The 20,748-nt window shown below is 47.6% G+C and overlaps 1 protein-coding gene across 1 annotated transcript in view; it reads right to left on the bottom strand.

Moving 5' to 3' along the window:
• The window catches only part of DYNC1H1 (dynein cytoplasmic 1 heavy chain 1), a 74,344-nt gene extending 53,799 nt beyond the window's left edge, over positions 1-20,545 (bottom strand). Inside the window, exons 1-32 of the mRNA XM_083167281.1 lie at positions 20,134-20,545; positions 18,114-18,201; positions 17,637-17,810; positions 17,287-17,542; positions 16,139-16,325; positions 15,788-16,059; positions 14,436-14,663; positions 13,230-14,306; positions 12,964-13,143; positions 12,596-12,745; positions 12,368-12,514; positions 12,152-12,292; positions 11,579-11,755; positions 11,345-11,455; positions 11,145-11,264; positions 10,774-11,013; positions 10,396-10,551; positions 10,183-10,296; positions 9,997-10,107; positions 9,716-9,925; positions 8,891-9,037; positions 8,642-8,808; positions 8,389-8,562; positions 6,115-6,280; positions 2,875-3,063; positions 2,590-2,787; positions 2,222-2,504; positions 2,043-2,143; positions 1,798-1,957; positions 1,391-1,631; positions 1,117-1,300; positions 786-998 (exon numbers count right to left, since the gene is read on the bottom strand). Of these exons, the coding sequence (XP_083023407.1) occupies positions 786-998; positions 1,117-1,300; positions 1,391-1,631; positions 1,798-1,957; positions 2,043-2,143; positions 2,222-2,504; positions 2,590-2,787; positions 2,875-3,063; positions 6,115-6,280; positions 8,389-8,562; positions 8,642-8,808; positions 8,891-9,037; positions 9,716-9,925; positions 9,997-10,107; positions 10,183-10,296; positions 10,396-10,551; positions 10,774-11,013; positions 11,145-11,264; positions 11,345-11,455; positions 11,579-11,755; positions 12,152-12,292; positions 12,368-12,514; positions 12,596-12,745; positions 12,964-13,143; positions 13,230-14,306; positions 14,436-14,663; positions 15,788-16,059; positions 16,139-16,325; positions 17,287-17,542; positions 17,637-17,810; positions 18,114-18,201; positions 20,134-20,386 (6,615 nt within the window). The 5' untranslated portion in view covers positions 20,387-20,545. The remainder of the gene's footprint in view (positions 1-785; positions 999-1,116; positions 1,301-1,390; positions 1,632-1,797; positions 1,958-2,042; positions 2,144-2,221; positions 2,505-2,589; positions 2,788-2,874; positions 3,064-6,114; positions 6,281-8,388; positions 8,563-8,641; positions 8,809-8,890; positions 9,038-9,715; positions 9,926-9,996; positions 10,108-10,182; positions 10,297-10,395; positions 10,552-10,773; positions 11,014-11,144; positions 11,265-11,344; positions 11,456-11,578; positions 11,756-12,151; positions 12,293-12,367; positions 12,515-12,595; positions 12,746-12,963; positions 13,144-13,229; positions 14,307-14,435; positions 14,664-15,787; positions 16,060-16,138; positions 16,326-17,286; positions 17,543-17,636; positions 17,811-18,113; positions 18,202-20,133) is intronic.
• Positions 20,546-20,748: the final 203 nt, after the last annotated feature.

Genomic DNA, 20,748 nt, shown 5'->3' with positions numbered 1-20,748 from the left:
CTAAACCCCACTGTCTGATCACAGACCTTGGGGGAGCAGCTGCAGTCATAGACTAAGACATGGGGCAGCAGCAGGTCAAGAGCCCCCAGCAGCATGCATGGGCACCAAGTATGTTAAAATGGCTGCCGAAGCCGCGTTTTAGCTGGGGAAGCACCTGGGTCACTGGGAGCAAACCATGCGGCAAGCTCCACGCCTGGTCGGCTCAGTCTCCTTACAATGGTGCCTTTTTAGAAAAGTGGCCAAGGACCGCCTTTATAGTACCTGAACCCCTCTGCTAGCAGGGGATCAGGGAATACTTACATCTGCCTAGGCTGACCGGTGGCAGTATGGCTGAGGGGAGCACGATGCAAGCTGCATGCAGCGGCGTCCGGTCACTCTAGGACAGTGGTCTCAGGAGCCGGGGACCCTGGCGCAAACTGCAAGCAGAGGCGATGAGGTCCCCCTGGCAGCTCCCATGTTGCAGACAGGCAGTGGCAGAAGCTGCCTGTCTGTCCTCAGTGTAAAATCAGTACAAAGTAAAACCTAATCGAAAATAACATTTCTATTTGCCCTGAGAGAGCAAACACAGCACCCAGCTCCAGGAGGGCACATTCTAAGACTGGGAAGTATAGGGGAGGAGTTAGCCACACTTATAAATTTCTTAAAGTGCCCATGCTCCCAGAGGTCACCCTCTATTCCCCACCAACTCCAGTGCCACCTAGTGGATGAAGGAGAAATACATGTCGATTACATGCAATATGCTTCAGCAAATCAGCATCTTATTGGAGCACATAGCAAAGACTTACCTTCTCCACCCACATGCCACCGACTTCCTCTCCATCTCCGTAGGTCAGATACATCTCCTGACAGACCTTCTTCAGTTCCTCTCGAAGTGCAGTCATCTCACCTCGATGGTACTGGACTCCAGGGAACACGTCAGACAACAGAGAAAACAGCAGTGGGATATCTTCTGCAACCAGCTTGGGCACCATGGTCTCGCACACACTTTGGATCAGTATCTGCGAGTGAAAACATTGAATAGCGACACAGTACAGGTTTATTGAGTATTAGCTAGTACTCAGATAGTGGTGGCAATAACAATAGAGCAGAGTGTGGAATAAAGGGCTGTTACCATACCTCTTGTTCGGGCAGGTGCTCTGCCACTTCTCCTTCAACAGCAGCTTCTCCACGCTCCTCTTTCTCCTTTTTGATCTTCTGAATGCGCTCTCTCTTGACATTGCCAGCACTCACGAGAACGCTCTTCAGAGCTCGCAGGCCAAAGTCGTAGTGGCTCTGAGAGGAGAGCTGCTCATCACACAATCTGCAAAACCACATAATTACAGAGTCCCTGTTACACAAAGCTGCTACTGTACCCATTACTCCATCTGGCAGTCGCACAATGCTTCCTTACTTGAAGAAGGGCACGATTTTGTTGGCCAGCACTTCGGCAGTTCGGAAGCCTTGTGAGTACAGCATGACCTGGGCGATCAGCTGGCGATCTGGCTTTGTCATGGCCAAGCTGCGGAACAACTTCTTTAAATTGTCTGGCAGGTTGGATCTTCCAGCATATCCAGGGTTCATGGTGATGAAGATTGCCATGTCAGGGCTGACTTTCACCTGCTTATTCAGCAGCTCACAGGTGATTGTGAGAGCTGAAATATTGCAGAACACAAATCTGTAGACAGATGCAAAGTGGCAACAGGCAACCCTGCTAACTATTATCCCATCTGCTCAGCTGATAATGTAAGGTCTGCAACAGGTTCCACTAAAAATCTTAACTAAACTGTTACAAGTAACAAAGTACATGCGAGTTCTTACTTCGGTCTCTGTTTGGAATAGAGTGCTCCCTCAGGGCCTCCTGGATGCACTGCACTTGCTGAGAAACTGCGGACAGCATGCGTTCTTCCAGTCTGTTAAACTCATCAAAGCAGCCCCAAGCTCCGACCTGACACAGGCCCACAAAAATACGGCCCATAGCCTGAAGGTGAGAGGGGGGAGGGATGCAGTTATAACACACAGGTAGTGCATCATCCCGGCAGATGGAGCATTTCCCAATGTCCTACCTGAAAGTCAAAGGTTTCATCACAATTGAAAACCAGCACAAAGCGGCCAAGCTGGTGTCCAAGGGCCTTGACGGACTCTGTTTTTCCAGTACCCGCGGGACCTATTAACAGAACAGTTTAGGAATAGTTCTACATTGCTCATAAACCTAATACATATTTATCATGCATTAAAAATGTACCAAAAGGTGACCCTCCAAGCCTTGCTTCCAGAGCCTGGGTCATCGTCAGGTAGCAACGATCAGTCAGAGGAGTTTGCACAAGTTTATCCTGGACACCCAGGTACTCAAAGCCGTAATTGAATTTGGCATTTGCCATCTGGATGGAGAGCTGCTGCAGAACATCGGTCTGTTTTGGATCAAAGTAGAACCTCATCTGACTCAGCCACTCAAAGGACTTGGGGTTGTCAACCTGGAGCTTTGTGAGAGATCTTGTGACGTCCCTTTGGTGCACCAGTTCTGTGATCTGTCAGACGACATCATCTTAGAAATATCGAACACAACACAGAATCAAAAAATGAAATTAAATAGGCTGAAAAAGTGACCATTACCAAGTGCTCCAGTTTCCTCCTGCGCAAAGGTGGCTGTTCCATCAAAACGGAGTCTGCCAAGACCGTGAGTGTGGCCTCCACGTTGGTCTGCACAGACTGCAAGGGGCGCGGATCTCCTCCTCCTTCAGACACGCTGTTGAGTGCAGATTCCACATTCTCTGACCAGGCAATTTGAGCCGAAAGGACCACGAGCTGAGCCTGCATACAGAGGAGAACACAGCCCATGTCAAGCAAGGGAACCATTACATACAACAGCAGCTAAAATAAGTTACAGATGAGACCTGCCTGGTACTTATCAATCCATGAGATGTACGTGGCAGAATCAATGGCGGTGGACTTCCCAAAGATTTCCACTTCAGTGACTGACTCAGCCAACAGCTTTGCCAAGGTCACTCTCATTTCCTTCTCCACCAGAGTCAGCCATTCATTGATCTTTGGATGCTCTGTGATGGACACTGGAGTCTTGAAGATCACCTGTGAAGAACCAGCAACAACTGGTTATAAAAATCCTGCACAACTACAGATCTGCACAAATGGTGGAGGGTTCTACCTCTAGGGCCTGGTCCAGAGATGCCCACTATGCGTCTATGTACAAGCAACACAGTCGCTCTGTGCATACTCTGAGGTACCTTAGTGATGCTGCTTACATTCAGCATTTCTCAGCAGATGGATTGCGATTCTGGGACTTTTGGGTGTCAGCAAAGGGGTGTAGCTGCATAAACCGCTGTTATGCAACTTTTTGGGGGCATGTAGCAGCCTACAACTGCCATCTTCTACACAGAAAACATGGTGCCACAGCCATTCTCTGCAACCAAAGGGGATCATCAGTGAGTCTTGTGGAATGATCTGCGACCACCACTGTGTATTAGGATAACGAGATTTAGATCTGTTAAATCTCTTTCTTCGAGGACATCAGGGGCCACAGGGATAATAGTGGGTAGAGAGTGAGGTCACGAACCATTCCAGCACCAGAAAGGTTAAACTTCTTGACTGTCCTCAGGACAGCCCAGCTCCTCTCCCCTACCCCGCCTCCTAGGCCAACTACTTTCAGTTTGCAACCAGGCAGGAGTCAAGATAGAAGGAAGAGGAACCCATACAGAAACACACACACACACACACACACACACACACACACATATATATGTCTGTTTGGCACTCTCGTCGATATAGTAAAGTTGCCGGTGCCTTCCTCAAGAGGTGATATCCAGCAGGTATTCTTTCCTAGTCCAAAGAATCAGGCGGCACTCGGTCGTTTAAACAAAATCAGATATATTGTGCAAAAATTACATCTTTATGCCATCAACGTTTCAAGACCGTATAGGTCATTTCATCAGGATGCGTGCATTAAAGTGCTTGAGTGCTAGGAAGAAAGAAAGAAAACCGAGCTGTGTGCTCTCTTGTCTATTTGTAGCAGCGTGTTCAGGTGTCTAAGGGAGCGGCCTTGTATGAGGTCCGCTTCCTGGGACGCGACTCCGCCCTGCAGTGCTTGGTCATTGTCTAGGTAACCTTAGACGCTCCCTCCTCACGGCCACCCCGCTGTAGACAGATTGACTAAGACCAACTTTACAACTAGTTGGATAAAAAGTGACAAACAAAATGTGACTATAAGCTGCTACAATATACTAAACCAATGTCATGTGAATCATACAGCTAATGGAGCATAGTACAACGCGGATAATGGAAGTATAAATTATAGATAATCTGTGTAAACACAGATTATTACTATATAAATGCTATTCAAGACTTCTGTGGAAAACCTTTAAAGGGTAATACCATAGCCACCTATGTACTTATTTCACTGATCTCACGGGCCACAATTTTTCATATAAACATATTCCATGTGATTTTCTCATTCAGTCCCACTGGTGATAGACAGTTCAATTTGAATATCCACTCGGATTCCCTCTGGTTTAGGAGTTTGTGTCGATCACCTCCACGGCTAAGGGGTGGGATATGGTCAATGATCATACTACGTAGACTGGCCAAATTGTGTCCACATTGTTTATAGTGTCTTGTGACTGGTTGTTCAATTTTTTTCTCCCAACAGGCTGGCATTTATAGCAGATCGATGGAGCGTCATGCATTCTCTGAAAGTTCTTATTGTCTGGTCCACATAGTATTTATTACATGGGCATATGATAAAATATACTATAAATTGTGATTTATATGACAGCACGTGTTTGATTTTGAATTTTTGGCCTGTCTGTGGAATTCGTTACCAGTGAGCATGTTTTTACAAGTTGTACATGACTGACATCTGTAGCATCCGTTTTTTTGTATTGTATATTGAACAAGCTTTTTTGGGGTTCTGGGGTAATGTTGGTTCTCACCAACATCTTAGATTTTGTCCCCGACGATAACTTTGCCATGTTTTTTACAAAAAACAATACTGCCAAGTTTTATCACTGGTTACGATAGACTATACAGCATGTGCCGCTCTAGGTAGCACTTGGCTGCCAGGGGTATAGGTGGTCACGAAAGGTACTTTATTGAAGGTGGATTTTTTGGACATGAAGATAATAGCAGCTCTGGGGATTTGCATCACCTGTGATTTATATTTCCTTAGTAGTTTCAGGTCATAGCCTCGTAAAAATTTTGTGAGCATTTTATCCAGATTGTCTTCCAGGGTAGATCGGTCACTGATGATATGCGCAACAAGGATCATTTGGGATTTTGGCAATCCTTTTTTCAACGAAGGGGCATGATTGCTGCTGTATTGCAATAACGTATTTCTATCTGTATCTTTGTGATACAAACAGGTCACGATAACATGATTTGTTTTCCTTAGAGTGACATCCAAATAGTTAATAGTATCACTGTTGATGGTATATGTGAATTTAATCGGGTCAGTCAGTGTAAAAAGAAAAAGAACATCTTTAAAAAAAAGAAGTAAGGCTGCATAAGGCAGCCCCTCTCTATAATGTGCATGTTGGCTCCTGCTAGCACGACTAAAACTGAAAGTAGCTGGCCTAGGAGGTGGGGTAGAGGAGAGGAGCTGGGCTGTCCTGAGGACAGTCAAGAGGTTTAACCTTTCTGGTGCTGGAATGGTTTGTGACCTCACTCTCTACCCACTGTTATCCCTGTGGCCCCTGACGTCTGCCGCAGACACTTTCCCAGACTGCTGCACATGTATTAGCGCACATCAAAGGCATATATTCAATGCCGTGGGCGAGCGATGACTGCGAGCAGGACTTTTTGCTCGCAGTCACCGCTCATCCTGTCAGTATTCAACTGACCCCCCTCATTCGAATTTGCGAATGTGCCTCCAAAAACTGCGAGAATCGAGGCTAATTACAGCGAGTTTGCTGCACTAGCCGCGGCTCTCGCAGTTTAGGGGAATCCTCGCAGTTCTGTGACAGCGAGGATTCCCCCGGAACGTTGCATAGTGAGAGCGGCCGGTGCGGGGGTTAAACTGCGAGGATCACTGGTTTTCTGTGATCCTCGCAGTTTAACCCCCTCGCCGGCCGCTCGCACCGGCATTGAATACTTGCCACTGAATCAGGCCCCTTATCTAGACGTACTTACCTCCTCCCCTTCTCTTGAAGAGATTCCCAACACAACAGAGCTGTCCTCATTCAAAATGATGCTGGATACTCCAGCAAACATCTTCTTGAAGTGTTTCTGCAATTTGGCCACATTTTTGCTGTTACCGATGATCTCCAGCAGGTCTTCATCACCGACAAAGTAGAATCTAGACAAGGAAAACATTAAATCTCATATTACAAATGTTACTTCTAGTGGAAGCCTACAGGACACGTCGCAGCAAGGTGACCACGGTTACTATCCAAGGGAAAGCTGATCTCTCCTAAAGTGATGCAAAAACATCCCTGGGCACTTCCGGGCTAGGAAGGTTTCCTCGCCCTGAGCATGGCGGAGGTCACTCTTCCACTGGGTCTTACCCGGGAGGTCTCAACAGCCTATGCATACCTTGCGGTGGCGTAGACATTTAGCTCATATGTACGGCTAACAGCATATGTTTTATATTTTGGATTGTGGGAGGAAACCGGAGTACCCGGAGTAAACCCACTCCAATGCGGGAAGAATATATAATCATAGTGGGAGTTGAACCCATGACCTCAGCGCTGTGAAGTAGTAACGTCAACCATCACACCATCCGTGCTGCCCCCACAGAACGCAGTAAGCTAGTTCTAGGCCTATATAGCAATGACATAGGCAGGCAGGCAGCCTTTCTGACTGGCAGGGATAGTGTTACACAGCCAGCTTGTAATAGACATACAATGCAGTGATATAGACGGCAGTCTATATGGTACAGATAACCGTATGCGTCTGACAGGCAGTGATATTGTTACACAGTACACAGCCAGCTTGTAATAGAAATACAATGCAGAGATATAGACAGGCAGGCAGTCTATGGTACAGATAACACCATATGCTTCTGACAGTCAGTGATGGTGTTAATCCACAGTACACATACAATGTTGCACTGAGCTCTGCAGAAATAGCTGACCGGAGCTTGAACTCTGTCTGTAACCTGACTCCTGGAGGAGAGGTATAGTGGAGCCCAGGTGGCCTAGCAGTGAAGGAGTGGAACCCCAGACTGGCTGATGGCATGTGTTTGGAGGGACACAGCATGTGTGTGGAGAGACACAGAGAGCTTATCAGCCAGTCTGGGGTTACACTCCTTCACTGCCAGGTCACTTGGGCAAGTCCCCCCTGTTCCCCCTCATTCGGGACACTGTACAGTACTGTGCTTCGAGTAGGAGCCTTGTGCTATTATTGCACTGCCCTTGTATGCTTGCCATCCTGTATTGCTAGTTATGTCATGCTGACTTAGCATGTGTGTGGAGGGACACAGAGAGCTTAAGTCAGCATGACATAACTAGCAATACAGGATGGCAAGCATACAAGGGCAGTGCAATAATAGCACAAGGCTCCTACTCGAAGCACAGCACTGTACAGTGTCCCGAAGGAGGGGAACAGGGGGGGACTTGCCCAAGTGACCCTGCAGTGAAGGAGTGGAACTCCGGGTCGCTGAGAGCTCCTATGCAACAGGCAGGCAGGCAGGAAGGGATATCAGTGGCGGGAACTCTCTGTGCTGAGCACAGTTCCCTGCCTACTGTCCCTGGGTGGAGAGGCTGATGTGGGGGGAGCCTTCTCCCCCTGCTGACAAATGGCCCCCAGGGAGGTGTCCACATGCGGCGCAGGTAAAAATGGCAGGAATCCGGCGCGCACCGGGAGGCCTCGCATACCTGGCGCCGCTGCCCACAAACAGTTTCCCTGGTGGTCTACCGGGAGCGGGTAGCGGACCAGCCGACCGCTTGTCAGCGCAGTCGGCGGTCCCCCTTGCCGAACTGCCACAATGCACTGCAAGCGCGATCGCGCTGGGAGTGCGTTACCTTGTCAGGTCCCCGGCATCCGGTGGCGGCTGTATGCTCCCCAGTGCCGGGGGGGCCGCTACAGGTCCCCACCCATGAGTGGTGATTCACCGCCGGACCCGGATAATTGAGCCAGCAGCGCAGGGGTCTGTGCAGACCCCCAGTGCTGCTGCTCTGTCACTGACAGGGTCAGTGTAAAAGAAAAATGAAAAAGAAAATGAAGTTAGGCTGCTAAAATAGCAGCCCCTCTAGTAGGTGCATCTGGCTCCTGCCAGCACCTGAAAAAACTGAGCTTCCTGGCCTGGAGGCGGGGTAGAGGAGCCCGGCTGCCTGGGAGGCAGTTCAAGTTTAACCTCTAGGGTGCTGGTGCTCTCTGCCACTCACTACCCACTGTAAGGCTGTGGCCCCTGATGTCTCCCGAAGGAAAAAGATGTGGATTAAAAAAAAAGTGGCAAGAACTTACCGTGGAAATGAGGAACGCTCCCTTTCCAAATACTCTCCCAGTGCTTTCTGGATCTTGCCTAGTAAGTCGGCAAGTCGCTCCAGAGATCTCTGCACTCCTTGGATGTTCAGTACGTCCATGACAAGTGGAGACTTTGTGACCTTCTTCATGAGGGACAGGAATTCGGTGCTGATGCTGGGGGACAGAGAACAGGACTCAGTGATGCTCTCGGCTGCAGAGATAATCTCGTATGCAGAGAGATATGAGCAGATACCTTTGAAAGCGTTGTGTCTCCACGGGAAGCAGGTGCTTTATGTCAGCGCTGCCCGTGAATATGCCCTCCAGGTACACCCATCGTCTCTGGACATCAATCCACACATCAAATAGCGCCATGATCCGGTTAAGTTTGTCTTCCCAGCTCAGGGCATCCTCTTCAAACACCTAATTTATAAGAGCAAGAGGTGAACGGATGCCGCAAAGGAACAATATCTGCAGACAAGCCGGGTGGTTCTGAGCACGGTACCTTGTAGTACGGAGAAAGCTTCATCGCCGACACACTGTTTATGTGCTCCTTCACCTTATTGAACAGATCATCCCAGCCACGGATCAGTCGACATTTGTTCTGATAGTTTACAAGGTCCAGCTCGTAGGCATTCCACACTTCTCTGATCTGGAAGTAATCAGCACACCCGCTAAATTAGGAGCATGTCAATGGGAAGGTGCTGCGAACAATGCAAGAACATTACAGACACCTAATGGGACTCCAAACTTAAACTAACTTTAGGAAATGATGATAAAATCCTTTCCCAGTGACCACTGTGGAACATTGGTGATGTTTGGATATATAGAGTGGGTCCAGCAGTACATAGTTCCCCATTGGGGCCAATTCGGAGTTGGAAGCAAAAGCAGAAAGCAGAAAGCAGCAGATTTGGGCCTCAGCGATTCCACGTTACATTGCAGGAGAGGGCGCGTGATTGGGGCAGGGCATATCCTAGCTGAGTGACTATAGCTGGCCAGCATGTGGGCCACATGCAAGAGCAGACAGTATTTACACAATGGTATTCAGAAATCAGAAGGACAGTTTTGGTGATTTTTTTTTTACTGGGATTCTTAAACCTGGTAAAACAGATTGTAAAATCTCCATACTGTTATACGGGATTACAATGGGACGGGGAAGCCTGTACTTCTGAGTGGGGAAGGGGTCTATAATACTAACATACATGTTACTATTATATGTATAAATGTGTGTATGTATAATTAATGGAAGAAAATAACAAAAAAAAGTGTTTTATAATGCAGCAGAATGTTAATATTCTTGTATAAATTACATATAAAAAAAGCCTTTGACCTGCTTTAAGAATTCCTCCAGGGCCATTTCTCCTTGTGCCACTAGTAAGACGTCCTTGACAATGGCCTCGTTCCTCTGCAGGTCCACATCCCAGATCTGGCCCAGAGTGAGCTCTGACACCACCCAGTTCACATGCAGTCTCTTCATCAGCTGTTTCCAGTGCCGATCCTTCAGGGCTTCGGACTTCAGCTCGATCACCAGCATATTTATCTGTGAGGAGGAACATGCAGCTCAGTACTGGGCAGTAATACATCCAGCCTCCAGGGGAATGGACGCCTTACCTTCATGTAGCCCTTGAGCAGCCTCTGCACGTATTCATAGGACGCATACTGCCGTAACCGGGTGGGGAAGTTCTTCAACTGATTCAGGAGGCCATCCAGGCTCTGCCGCAGCTACAGAGAGGAAAGCTGTGTGAGCTTGGGCATGTGTTTGTATCCGCCATATTAAATGAGGAGAATGGACAGTACCTTGCGTGGCTGTACAGACACCCATGGTTGCTCCTTCATTTGGTCAATCTGCTCCCACACTTTGGAAAGTTCAGACCAGACACCCTTTAGATCTTGCAATTCTTCCAATGCCACCTGAAAGACCAGAAGACAATGCCAGTGAGAGGAGGCTAGAAGACAATAATGGTGAGAGGATGAAGAGAGGTGGAAATAACGCATGTTTCATGATATTACCTGAACACGCTCTTCGCTACCGCTCAGTAACCCGGTGTCCGTTAGCTCCAAGGCTTCCTTCGCTTTGGCACATTTCTCACGGTCATCTTTCAGTCTGCCGAACTTCCCTTCATATATTGTGAGCGCCTGTAGAGCGTCCTCCGGACGTAGGCTGCCCTGTATAAATGCAAAGGTAGAGGATGGGCACACCCGCAGCCTTTCTACACACATCTAATGTGTCAGAGGGATAAGCAGAACTCAGTTTATGCCCAAGGACTTTCCCACCCATAAATTAATAATACACAAATGTATCCACATAATTATCTCTTCACTAAAGAGAAGCTTCATCAAATGCCGAATCATACAAATACTGAATATGGAAAACCAAGATGATCTTACGGCAACAGGCTTGGTCTTCTCCCAGTCAGTCAGCAGATCAATTGTGCGACTCTCGACGGCCCGGTCCTCCTGGACGATCTTCATTTGTAGATTTGCAACTTGCTGCTGGATGGCAGAATCCTTGCGTCGCATGATGTCATTGAACGCGCCCCATTCCCCCTCAATGTTGTCTATGTAGAGCCAGGAAGACGGGAACTGGAATCGCTGTTTCTCCAGCAAGCGCTGCCCATTTCTGTATAGCTGCAGATAACAAGGTGCACACACTGACTCTCTGGGACTGATAGGAGAGCGTTTGGCAGGTGGGGGTAAAAGGACATAGTGGAGACATGTACATGAGACAGCAGAGGTTACAATGCAAAACTGATATTTACATCCACTTGTTTCTCAAACTGCTTGATCTTCCTTTTCAGAGACTGGACGTAAGTAATGAAGGTGACCGCGTCCGATGTACTGGCAGTGTCCACTGAATGTTGCTCCAGCTCTTGACGGGACTAAAAGTAAAAATAATGTCAGTTAAGAAACCATCCAGGAAAGATTTGCTGACTGGATTTCAGAAGACACCCTGACGCACCTTTGAAATCTGTGAATGAAATTCCGTCATGTTCTGTCCAAGCATCTGACCAAACTTGCTGAGGACCTCTTTGTGCCAAGAGTCGTATTTCAAATTCACTTTAGACTGAACCTGTAGGGACAGCATAAGGAGGACTTAAAGAAGAAATCATGGATACTATAAGAGGATGCTGCCATTTCCATTTCATTCTCATATGTATAAGAACCTTCTAGAGCAGCAAACACTTGAACAAACCTTTCCATAGTCAATGATCACTGGTCCAAAATCCTTCCTGGTCTCTGCATTGTCAAATGTCCCACGGGCCTTTCTGATCTGGACGAGCAGTGCCTGCCACTTATTGAGGTCTTCTCCGAGGCGATTGTAGATGTTCTCTGCCTGCATATCCCACAAGCACTGGTACTGCAACCACACCTGGTACAGATGGAAGAAAGGTGGTCATATAATAGCCAGGCATTATACCGGATAACAACAAAATATACTCTTATGTAGCGATTGCATCATGAAAAATTCTTACTGTACCAGCACGGTTCCAGGTACATCGTTCGCAAGCCTAAACGATTTTAAACGTTTACTATGGTAAGAGCTACAATGAACCCGATGGGTCTCTGCTTTTGTGATATGAAAATGAAAAGTACTAAATAAAATTACATGCTTGGAGGTATAGCCTGCAGCTGAAGGAGGCTTACATTTCTATTCCATGGCATAAAACATGTACAACTGCAGCCCCCACCCATGATACCTCATATTCCTATATTACATCCTATAACGAGTACCATAACGAAGACATTCCTATTTGTATTTTTTCACCTTGACATACTGCTCCACCTCCATCACAATGCCCATAATGGCATTGTAGGCTTCCTCTAGACCAGCTGGGCCATCAGGCATGCGAGTCAGTGCGTTCCGGTAATACTTTTCTTCTTCTGACAGTTCATAATGAACACCGACCTACGCCAATATAAAGGTAGTTAGTAATTTGCCCGGTACAAAACTGGGGAGAGGACGCTACATACACTAGGATACCTGGTATCTCTGACTTTGTATTCTGGGAAGCGACAGAATCACCGTTTTCCAGGCAAACAATTCTTGATACAATTTAAATCTGCAATCTTCAATTGGTGGATTCAGGTAAATGACCTGATTGGTAATGCGGAGCTCATGGACAATGTTCTGCAATTAGAGGTTACACCACATTAACAGAATACATATGAAACAGGAGGATATATACGGAGTACACAGTAAACTACCTACCTTGATTTTGGGCTCACCACCAGGTTTGTGGCTGACTTGGGGAGCATCTGTGTCCATGTCAACTTCCGCTTTGTCATCAAACTGACCCATGAGAACCTGGGTCCAGGTCTTCAAGCCGGCTTGTAGTCGGACACCCAAGATCCTCTCGATCTATGATGGGATAAAATATTCAGACGTGGGCTCAGTCATGCTTGTAGGCTGCCCAAAGTTTAACTGAAACAAGGACCATCCTATAAAACCCCATAGAGCTGATTTAATTTTGAAAGCAATAAATCATGAACTGTATTCAATGTTTAATTATGGAAAAGGTGTAGATCTAATTAGGCTTCAATAGATCCCAAAACAAGGTGGTATCATTAATAACTTACCTCCATATCAAGCTTGTTAACCCAGATGGGAAGGTTGGAATAAGAGTGAAGATTCAAGTCATCGACAGCTTTCTGGACTCTATTCAGGATCTCAGAGAACGTTTTGTGGTCGTACATGCAGGTTTCCAGTGATCGGACCTCCAAATCAATCTTCTCTTCAATTATAAGGAGATCATCCACCTGGATAGACAGACACCAAATGCTCTTCAGTCTTAATCTACATACATGTCGACCAGTGGAAGCATGAAGCCTAGGACGGGACATACCTTTTCCTGGAAGTTGAAGACAGTCTCCGCTAAGCGCTGGACATAGGGATCGAGCTTGTAGGACTCCCACACAAGAGCTATTCCCTCAGCTATTAGAGCCTGCACCTCCTTCTTCAGTCCTGCAACCAGCAAGCTTATACTGTTGCGCTCTTCCACTTTCTCACACGTGCGCTCGTATGTACGGACACTTTCAATCAGGGATATGGCAAAAGGATAAAGCTGATTTGCCTGATGAGCTTTGTTGACAATGGCTAATGGGACACGGAACCCAAGCCACTTCAAGTTCCTGACTTCTTTTGAGAGCGTTATGATCTCTGGTAGGAAGTTGACCTTCAGCTTGAGCACATTTCCAGTCCTCCCCCTGGCTCGTGTGCTTTCGATGGTGAAGATGCGCCCAGACACCCCAAGATTGCGTTGTTGAACTTTTCGCGCCCAGTCATCAAAAATTTCTTGGGTATTAAGTTTCATGCGGAAGCTGTCTCCATCCTGCTTCAGCTTCTGGCCTTCTACATGGTTTTCCCACCCCTTACCAAGGACGTCTTCCACTCGCTTCATATAGGCAGTCAGCTGACGGTCAATCTGTTTGGCCCAGATTATGGAGCCAGAAACGGGAGGTAGGTCCCGGACGTGACTCATCTTGCATGCTTGGCTCTGAGGGTACTGTACTTTGAACTTGTCATGAAGAGATTCAATGTCATCCTTTACTCTCTGGATAAGCTGAGTTTGGTACTCCCGGATAGCGCCTCTGATGTGCGGTCTTACGAAGAGAGCATTGAACCGAGAGAAGATTCTGAACATTTCGTTGGCATTTTTGGCTGTGCCCAGTTGATCCCGGAGACGAGCAGTGATTCTGGTCTCCACTCTGTCTATTCTTTCATCATATCTCTTTAACGCAGCTTCCCAGGCTTCTGTGCCTTCTTTTGAAACATCCAAACCATCGACTTCCTTCACATTCTCATAAGCAAGATTAACCTCTTCAATGGCGTTCGCATCTGCGGCCTCAAACAGGACTTCTGTAACTTTCATGTCCTGAGGCTCAGGAACTTCCCCCTGGTTCTGCTGGGCCACTGCAGTGACCTGTAAAATAAAGAGTCATATGGAAGAGAAGTAAAAAAATGCCCCAAGTCATAGAACTTGGAGTGGTCCAACTTTATGAGCATTGTTGGACCTTCATCCATTCAAGCCAATCATAACAAAATCATGTACCTGGGGCCTAAGAACCCGCACAATCACCGCTCTCAGTTGTTCATGTTGCCGCCTGAATTTACGCATCTGGTCCAGACGGGCCTGCAGTTTCCTGTGGGCCGGATTTATCCTCCAAACCATTTTTAAATTCTCCTCTCGCTTCCGTTTTACGAGGTCTCTCAGTAGCACTTGGAGCTTCTCATACTCATCATCCCAGGTTTGGAAAACCTCAAAGCAGGCAACCATGACCTAATAGAAGAACCAATCGCCAATCAGACTACCAACATAGTCATTTAAAAGGTCTCCCTAGGACTTAAATGCACCACTAAACAAATACAATGGTCACCATATCTATGAACATAAAGGTAGTGTTCATTCTAGCACCCACCATCTTTGAAAACTCATGCAGTTCCTCTTCACTGCCTGAGGTGTCGCTGTCTGCTGAAGTGCTTCTAGTACAGTGTGGTCTGTATATCAGCACTGATATGCAAACCAGACCTGTGCTAGAAACACCACAGCAGACAGCGACACCCCAGGCAGTGAAGAGGAACTGCATGGGTTTTCAAAGATGGCAGGTGCTAGAATGAATACTAGAATAAATATGTGAATGTAGTCTGAATAAGAATTGCTTTGGAATAATGTGGAAATACTTATAAAACTCTGGCGCTTTAAACACCAGGAGAACTCTGTCGCCAATCACATGCTAAAGAAAGGTCTTGCTGTATGATGGCCAATCTAAGCTAGGAATGTAGCTTCTGCCTTGTTCCTATTATTTACATTCGTCCACTGATGCTCACTTCTCCCTTTCTGGTATCTCACCGATATCCGACCCTCCCTCTTATCCAGTTACACCCTTACCACCCCACTACTCACCCTCCCCTCTGTGGTATCTATCTCAGGAACAATCCTCCCCGTTATCCATAGTTACCCCCTCACTCACACTTTATGGTATCTCACCCAGGACCAGTCCTCTCCAATAATACATAGTAACCCCCTCACCACACCTCTATGGTATCTCACCCAGGACCTGTCCTCCAAGTTATCCATAGTTACCCCCCTCACCCTCTCCTCTATGGTATCTCACTCAGGACCAATTCTTCCCATTACCCACAGTTACACATTCACCACCCTTCTCACCTTCCCATCTATGGTATCTCACTCAGGACCGACCCTCCCCATTATCCAGTTACCCTCTCACCACCCCTCTATGGTATATCACTCGGGACCGATCCCACCACCCCCCAATAGCCTGACTACTGATTACTATTCTGGATCTCTTACACCATTTAAACTCTGTCTTGCAGCATCCTTCACATGCATGCAAAAGTGGAACAGAAATGCTTTAATAGAACTTTATGACCGAATGTTCTAACCTTCTCAAACTCTTCATAAGCCACATGCATTAGCTTCCTTGTGCCCAAAACTTTCAGCAGCTGAGAACTGAGATCTCTGGAAATTGCTTCCACCAGTCGCAGTGCTCGCTGAATCGGATACTTTGTGTTCCGGATTTTTCGGAGATGGGTAAAAATGGCAACAAGGGCCTGTCTTATTTTGTCCAGCTCGGTGGCAGACAAGAGGTCATTCAGAGGAAAGTCTTTCATGAGAGGGTTGTAATCGTTTACAGTTTCCAAAGCTTGTTTCAGACCTGCCCAAACATGGATAAAATCATTAGCTCTATTTAGCGAGGACAACAAGTTTCTAATTACCAGGCTCAGAAATATTACCTGTGTCCGTATCAAAGCTGACCGTGGCATGAAACCGTTTGCCATGCTTTAAGATGTCCAGAGTAAGGAGAACCTCTGGGCTCTCCCGTTTTTCCTGAATACGGTACAGCGCCCTCTCGAGATTCAGCCAAAAACTGATTTCTTGCAGAGCTGTTCCAGATGCCGGATCCCGGTCCAGTTTGGTCACCTGCACAAAGGTTTACACTATGAAAGTACAGATCTAGGCCATCTCTATAGCAGCGGAGATCAGACATGGCTCCACTATGGCTGTTACAGCTGCCATTATGGATCTCCACAAGCAACAAAAAAAGCCAAGCAGCGCTGAAATATGGCAAAGATGGGATACTGCTAAATAAGAAAATCTATTCATGTATATTATATAATAAAAAGGCTAATGCTGCACTATGGGGGGGGGGGATTCAAGTGTTGTGCAAGGGTTGCTCTGTTTGTGTCCTTAGGATAAGTCTGACCAGATTGCACCTTGAGGCTCACTACCGATTTGGCACTTGGTGTCATTTTACACATGCAATTAATCGCATGCAATTTATTACATGTAAAAAAACTACCGGGGAGGTGGAAGTGGCGGGGGGCGGCCAGCTGGGAGCTGGTAATGGCATTTGCCAGGAATCGGCTGGTGAATTAAAAAAATATTTTGAAGAAAATTCTCTCAGCCAATCAGCATCCCGACGGGGTCCCCGTCAGTGGCACATCGTGGGGTCTGGGTAATGTGATCTGAACGGTGGCTGGGAGCTAGTAGTGGCATTTGCTTGGAGGTGGGAAGCCACTGGTGATGTCGATTGGCTGAGAGATAAATTAAATGTGCAGCCCGTCCGACCTCCCCACTCCAATCCAATGCACACAGGTCCGCACATCAGGTTTGGGGAGGGGGGGTCAAACACATCCGATTTCGGCAGATTCCGTCGGAACCGGACAAAATCTGTCCAAATCGGATAAGTGTATGAGCACCTTTACTGTGTGCTACATCTGAATGGGTCAGGTGATGTCAGTGACCGATATCAGCAAGTGTGTATGTGCAATATAGTTTGCCCATGGCCCAACATATATAGTTCATGTTGGCGGTGCCAGGAATCACCAAGTGTATACCCAGCATTACTCTTTGCTTGAAATAAAATAGGAGGGCACAATACCTTCTGGATTTCTCGAATCCAGCGATTGACGCCAGACTGCAGCTGGTTCAGGAAGGTTGGATCTTCCACCTTGTCACCAAAATCCGTGACCTTGGCCTTCTCGCCCCTCTCATAGCACTGCTTCGCGACATTGGTAATATTTGGGTGAATCATTAAACTAATTTCTGGGATCTCAATGTTCTGCTGCAGGTGCAGAAGGCCCATCTCCAGCTCTGCAATCTTCTTCTCCACAGATGGAGCCATTTTATCACCATCCCTGGAAATATACAAGAATTGCACAGCACTGTACAGACTGGAGCAGAAATGTACAAGGCGGCATATTACGATGGGGAGAAAAACACTGCAATTACCTGTCTGCTTTCCCTGATTCTCTGATGTAAGACTTAAAGAAAGGAGCAACAGCATTGCTGATGAAAGAGTGCAGAGTCTCGTATGGGGAATCTTCACTGAGCGTGAGTACTCGCAGCTGAGAGGAGATTGGCTTGTCTGCATCAATTACAGGTGTGCGTTTAATGAACGCCAAGCTACGGAAGGGAACAAACGATTAAAGCTTTAACTACATAAAATAAACATCTCAAAAGAAAAACAGGGGGGGGGGGGGTTAAACAAGGTTAATAGCAAGAATTTAAATGAAAAAGAATTTTATGAAAAAGAGTCTCCACTTTGTATTCATTCTAGCACAGTGTGGTCTGTATTTTTTAGCACTGATAAATAGCAACAGCAACACCCCAGACAGTGAAGATTCACGGTGCTTAAATGAACAAGGAGAGGGTGAGAGATAGATATATCTGTATAATCAGATGTAATTTCTAGAGCTAGAGAATTACCTGTTGGACTTCAGTCCATAGTGTATGTCAATATTGATGTTGTATGAAATGAATTCCCGCTCCTCTTCTCCTTCATCTCCAACGTCCTCTGTGAGACCAAACACAGAAATGTCAGGAGACCCCCAATATTTTGTGTAAGTAAATAGTAAAACCCCCTTGCGGCATTGATTTACACTAGCCCTTTCTCAACTCCAATCTTCTACAACCACCAACAGATGATAGATCCAGTATATCAGACCAAGTACAGGGGAGACCTCCTCAACCAGCATTCTCCAACTAGTGCCCACCATGATCCAGATGCCACGCTAGGTCACAATACAGCACCATAGTGTTCATTCTAGCACCCGCCATCTTTGAAAACCCATGTAGTTCCTCTTCCATACCTGTGCTAGAAACAGCACAGCAGACAGCGACACCCCAGGCAGGGAACAGGAACTTCATGGGTTTTCAAAGTGTTAAGCTGGGTACACATATATACAATCGTCGGGCCGTTCTTCCAATCTGGGGGCAAACGGCCGTTCGATTGTATAGGTGTGTACGCTGTCCCAATTGCTGCTGTGCGACCAATAAACGGCCAAAACCGCTCTTGGCCGTCCACGGTCGGTCGGTCGAAGGTTCTTTGCTGCTTAATATTTCATCCGACAGGACGGCTCCATATCGGAACAAAAGTGAAGTGTGTACGCACGTTCGATCGATATGCTTGACAGTTTGACAAAGCACGGTGGTATGCTGCATTATGAGAGACCCTGTAACCCTTTGCCTGCTGTTTTAACTAATGTGTGTTTAATGCCTCACTGCTCAACACTTTAGAGGCATCACTTTAAGACATTAATCAATGTTGAAGTTTTAATAGAGTGGGCTGGAAGCTCTTTTCAGGGCACCATACACACTATTAAAACTTCAACATTGATTAATGTCTTAAAGTGATGCGTCTAAAGTGTTGAGCAGTGAGGCATTATACACACATTAGTTAAAACAGCAGGCAAAGGGTTACAGGGTCTCTCATATACTTCTTCTTGCGATTGTTTGGACGGGAGTACATCGGACGTCGCAAGTAAAATTGTACATATGTGTACGCGCAGAAGGGTCGTATGTTTTGGACGGCCGAACGTGTATTCGGTCGATCGAACGGTCGCAAGAAAAAGGAAATTGTACATATGTGTACCCAGCTTTAGAATGAACACTACACCATGACCTAGTGTTGTCCGATTTCTGCTCGCACCTCAGGAGGGTTCCAACACAGACAGTAGTCACGGAAAGCTTGCTCCATGCGCTATTCACAGCACACTGAATAAATTTGATGCTATAATGCACCAGGGCAGTATAGTAACTTTGCCATGGTATTTACTGAGGTGGAGCTATAGGGAAAGGTGGCAAGTGCTAAATGTGCTATAATCTGGGTTTTACAAAAGCAGATAATTGTGTGAAAGGGTCACTTCTCTACTGTGCTGGCACATTTATTGCCTGCAGACACAAAGCTGCACACTCTGGTTCCAGGCACCACAGGGGTGGGGGTTTACTGACTGCAGCATGCACACAGACACCAAGCTTCACACTGGTCCACGGCAAAACATCAAAACATGGGGGGGGGGGGGTTATTGACTGCGGCATGCACACTGACACCAAGGCTGCACACACTGGTCCCAGGCAGGCACCACAAGGGGGGTGTTACTGACTGCAGCTTGCCCAAAGACACCAAGCAGCAGACTCTGGTCCCAGGCAGCACGGGGGAGGGGGGTTACTGGCTGCAGGGTGACCACTGACACCAGCGTGCCCACTGACAGCAAGGCTGAACACTTTGGTCTCAGGTACCAGCCAGGGGTGGGGTTACTGTATTCTATTGCAGACCCAATCTGGGAGTGTTGACACAGCCTGTTCCGGTGATAGTGTCAGGGCAGGAGGAGGTGGTTGCTCACTGTACAGCGCTACAAGACAAAGCCAGACAGCAACATCACTGACAGGGCCCAATACCGGCCAGGGACGCCACCCTGAGAGGGGTCCCATCCGCAAGGGCCCTCACCTTTGAGCGCGCTTCGCTCCACCAGCACCGTGTGCACTTGCGGGTCGGATAAGAACTTCCGCATCTGTTCCAGGGCGCTCTTCTCCTCCAGAGCCGCCTCCAGGGAGGCCGGGGCGTCGCCGCCATCCTCCAGGAGCAGCGGCACCAGCTTCCGGATGTGCTTCTGCAGCACCAATGGGTCCGCCACGTTCTGCACCGCGGCCGACACCTCCAGCCCGGCGCTGCCGTCATCTACCCCGCTCGGGTCCGACATGGCCACGGAGCGGAGGACGGGAGAATGCGGTAAAGAGACCGGGAGACGCTGACAGAAGACCGGATCCTTTCGACAACAGAGGGAGAGTGACTAGTGAGGGAGCGGCCGCTGGCAGCTGCAACACAGCTGGGGGGAGGAACTGCGGCCACCGGGAGGATTCTGGGAATTTTAGTTCTCACAATCGTCTCCGGCCTGTCTGTGCGCGGCAGCGAGAATACAACTCCCGGCAGCGCCCGCGCCCTTACCGCAGCATTACACAGCACTTTGTGTGAAGGAGCCCGCCCCGACCTGACCGCTCATCCCCCCCAGTCCCCGGATCCCTCCGCCCATCCTCCCCTACCCACGGTAGAGACTAGAGATCC

Source organism: Crinia signifera, chromosome 12 (assembly GCF_055691185.1).
Source record: "Crinia signifera chromosome 12, ASM5569118v1, whole genome shotgun sequence".
In the NCBI taxonomy this organism is placed as follows: Eukaryota; Metazoa; Chordata; class Amphibia; order Anura; family Myobatrachidae; genus Crinia; species Crinia signifera.
This window is presented reverse-complemented; position numbering and strand designations above follow the sequence as displayed.